Raw genomic sequence first — 4,125 nt, 5'->3', positions numbered from 1 at the left:
TGCTGAGAGGGAGGAAGGAATTAGAAGGTCTTTCCTTAAGCACAGGGAAGACCCTATGGTATCAGAAAAGGGGGAGCAAGGTTGGTGAACCCTCCACCTAAGGATAAAAGTGAAGGGCAAGAGCAGGTGCTGATTTTCTAGCACCAAACACTCTGCACCTCTTTCATGTTATTAGTTGGGTCCCCCTGTCAGTTTCGAGGATGTGAGTAGCAGTAAAACTGCAAACCTCAAAGGGCTTGTAGGCTTGTCTTTGGGTGAAGGTGGTAAGGTGATTACGCCATATTCTGCAACCAGGCTTGGGGAAGATAGAATCCTAGGGAATCCCAAGAACCCACAGGCTACGTACTTGGCAACACAGATTCAATGATGGACCCCAGACTCAATTCACTAATTCTGGTTTTCACTAGAAAACCAGACCCAGACATTGTAGAAAGACACAAAAAGGGTAAAGAAAAATACCCATTTTTTTCCCCACCTAACCCTCAGTTACCCAGAACGTGCTACTAACCAGAAAAGCCCTTTCCCAAGCATTCAGGTTTTGGCATTACGGTGTATTTGTATTTTTTCAGTGACTAAAATCCACAGAACTGGGACTCTCTGTGTTACAGAATAATGCCAGCTCTGCTCCCACCTGCCTTCTTGTAAGGGGAATAATAGCAGAGTCCCTTGCTGTGAGTCAGGGACTCCCTCCACCGGCTCTTAGATAGCATTCATTCATATACACAACAAAAATGTACTGAGCACCTACTATGTGCCAGGTACAGTGCCAGGCACTGAAGAGAAACCAGGGTCAGTCTCTCCCCTCAGGGAGGTTGCAGTCTGAGGTGGGGGCAGGTATGTCAACAGACAGATAAAAAATCATGTGTCACCTGGAACCACAGGGGTCAGCAGAAGATGTTATGGGAGTAAAGAGAAGGGCCACTGCCCCCTCCCCATGACTCCCACCAGACCCCAGCCCCACCCCAAGCTGAGTGGTGAAGGTGAACAGGAGTCCAGCAGATGGACAAGGCAGAGAAGGGCATTTCCAGGAAAGGAGAAGATTCAGTAAAGAGGAAAACCTCTAGGTATTTAAGCCACTGTAATTAAAAGAAGTCATTGAAAAAATGCAGGCAAAACTGAAGTGAATCTGTAATTTCTAGCCACAGGAACGAGGGCAGAGGACTAGTGCTACCCAGTGGCCCCTTTGGTGCGGCCTTCTGACATGATGCACTGAACTCAGGAGAGGCCACAGAGACAACCAGGGACACAGCACAGCACTGGATTACCAGCCACACATCCTATGCACCACCCAAAAGCTACACGTGGAAGACCCCCATCTCATGGGAGGGGGCAGGAGGGGTGGACTGCTAGCAGATACGCTGAAGTTCAGCCATAGTAATGGAGACCAAAGCCACGAAGCTCACACGCTGTTATGTCCACACCGAAGAGGGTCTGTGGAAGCCAGCTCTGTGAGTGGGTCAGGGCTAATGGTGGGAAATTACAAACATCCCCACTGCAGGGCCAGACGTGCCTCAGGAAGAGCCCCTCGGAACCTGGCCACATTCTGTTCAGTTCACAGGGGCCATCCTGGGGGAAGGAGGGACGAAAATCAATAGGAATTAGCAATACTTCCACACAGGTGTCTTCTGCAGAGTCTCTGCTACTGAAGTCCTGGCTGAAAGACAAGCCCCCTCTCCCTCTGCAGGAGGTGGGAAGATGGCTTTGCTCAGCATTGCAAATAAGGTTCTAAAAATTTTTTAGAAAATAATTCCTAACAGTGGTACTCAGATAGAGCCATAATGTTGGATTCACAGCTCCAAGCCAGCAGACCAGACACTTGTCCAATTAATGAAACTTATAAAGCAGAACAACTTATTGATGTTACAGGCACAGCACTTAGTGCAACGACAAAACCCAAATCCATGCAGAACACTCCATGTTCTCTAGGAAACCCTTTCTCCACCAACCTGTACAATCCTTTCTTCAGTGCAAACAGGGGGCTGGGGAATGGAGGGAACAGTGCAGGGCTCTGGACAACTGGCGGAGGACGAGACGGCTCAAGGAGTTGGCACAAATCTGCCAAAGGTGAGATCTAATCTGGTCTTTGGAGGCAGAGGATCTGGGCTGGAATCCGAACTCTGTGGCAAGTTACTTAACCTCTTGAGCCTCAGTTCCCTCATCTATAAAATGGGGTTCATGATAGTACCTATTTCAAAGTACCTACATGAAGATTAAATGTACAAAGTAAGTGTTGAATCACTAGAGGCTATTAGCAATCACGATTATCACTGTTATGTTTAGGTACTAATAGGATCTGCTGTCCTGTTACAGTCCACTTGGTTTGCCTCTCTCCACAGAATGTAATGAGGATGATTTGAAAATTGGTTCAAATCTCTTTGGACCTTGGGCCCTGACTTCAGATCTACAGAATAAATAAGCTGCACTGTGGGGAAAACAAAGCCTGTGTTATTACTTCATTAAAGTCAAATTCTCACCCTATTTCTAGTGGTTAACAGTCGGGGTGCGGAAGTAAAAAGTGGGGGCGTGGAACATGGTGGGGGGGAAGCCCAGCTCTGCTTCTCACCAGCTGTGGGACCTTGGTCTTGTCCACCCCTCAATTTCCACCACCTCAATCTCCTCATCTGTAAAATGGGGAAAATGTCAGGTTCTACCTCACAGAGTTGTGGTGAAGATTCAACACACGTAAAGCACTTACAACAACTGTGCCGGGTACACAGAAAGTACCGAGTGAATGCCAGCTACAGTTCTGACTGTACACGAATTCTCATTACTACCTAAAGAGGTCAGCACGATGCTTGGCACACAGTAACAGTAGCTATTATGATCATCAGGACTCTTGGTACAGATGAGAATCTGGGGGGCGGGGGTGGGAAGCATAAGGGAGATCTGGGTCTTCTCTAAGAACGGGACTCTGTGACTTTGGATAAACTCACCTTTGTGATCTCAGACACCACCGTTCCCCCCCCCCCACCCTAGAATTTTACACAGCTCAGGAAAAGAAAGTGACAGGTACGGGCCTGCATATTCCCACCTGCCAAGCTTTCTACAAATAATGCATCACCTTGTCGGGCGGGCGGTCTTGTTTCTCAGCGCCGAGATGCTTCGTGAACGCTGAGGCCACACGAGGGCAGGCCAGCCAGGGTGCGCCGGCCCTGGGGAAGCTGCGCCTAGAAGCCCGCGCACTTCTGACGTCGGGCTCCCGCGGGGGTGCGGAGCTTCGGGACAGGGCTGCTGCGGGGAGGGCGGGGCTCGAGTCGCGCAGGGGTCGCCGCTGCCCCCGCCGGCGTGTGCCTCTCGGCTTCTAGCTCTCCTCCCCCCCTCGCCACCGCCACTTCAGAGGAAAACTTTCCGCTCACGCCGCCACTTTTCCACGGGCGTCCAAACCCTCGGCCCCGCGCATCTTGTCTTCCAATCTCCTCGCGGGTGGCGCCGCGAAGGGGCACGCGGGTGGCCTGTCAACCCGAACGGCTCCTTAGGGACTGGCGGTGGGGGGCTGGCGGATGGTGGGGAGGAGGGATGTCGGCTCCGGACGCGCCACAACTCCGTCCACGGTCCATCGACTGCGGGAGCCCAGCGGGCGCGCGCCCGGGACGAGGGACCCAAGCCAGCGCCGCCCGGAGTCGCTGTGTGGGGCTGTCGAGGACCCCAGCACCCGGCTGCCGACCCCCCAACCCCACACACCCTGGCCTCATCAGCTGGGCGCCCCGCTTTCTGGTCCTTTCCCAGGCGATCCCAAACCCGGCTGCGTGGAGCGCGGTACTTACTGTCGAGGCCCCCTGCGGGCCGGGGCTGGGCGGCTGCCCTGCCCGGGGAACCCTCTGGCCACCCTTGGCCGTCTCCCCCTCGCGCTGCCCCGGGCTGTGCCCAGTGCCGACGGTAGCGGCAGCGGCGTCTGTAGGAAGAGAGAGATCACGCCTGCCTTAGAAACCCAGCCCCTGCTGTGACCAGAATCTTAAAGAAGGAGGCGACTGGCTCGCCCCAGAGCCGTGGCTGAGCTGAGGTGGCGAACTAGGGAGGCAGCTGGTAAACACAGCGTCTGCTGCCTCTTGCCCGCCCCCCCCCCGCCCGCCATCCGCCGCGGAGAAGCTCCCCCCTCACCCTTCCCCCTGGACAGGCCCCCGCAGG

General features: G+C 53.8%; 1 protein-coding gene across 1 annotated transcript in view; it reads right to left on the bottom strand.

Moving 5' to 3' along the window:
- Window positions 1–3,400, bottom strand: part of FRMPD3 (FERM and PDZ domain containing 3) — an 85,213-nt gene extending 81,813 nt beyond the window's left edge. The window contains exon 1 of the mRNA XM_007456711.1: window positions 3,357–3,400. Coding sequence (XP_007456773.1) covers window positions 3,357–3,400 — 44 coding nt within the window. The remainder of the gene's footprint in view (window positions 1–3,356) is intronic.
- Window positions 3,401–4,125: the final 725 nt, after the last annotated feature.

The sequence above is a fragment of the Lipotes vexillifer genome, unplaced genomic scaffold, assembly GCF_000442215.2.
Source record: "Lipotes vexillifer unplaced genomic scaffold, Lipotes_vexillifer_v1.1 scaffold1728, whole genome shotgun sequence".
Lineage (NCBI taxonomy): Eukaryota > Metazoa > Chordata > Mammalia > Artiodactyla > Lipotidae > Lipotes > Lipotes vexillifer.
This window is presented reverse-complemented; position numbering and strand designations above follow the sequence as displayed.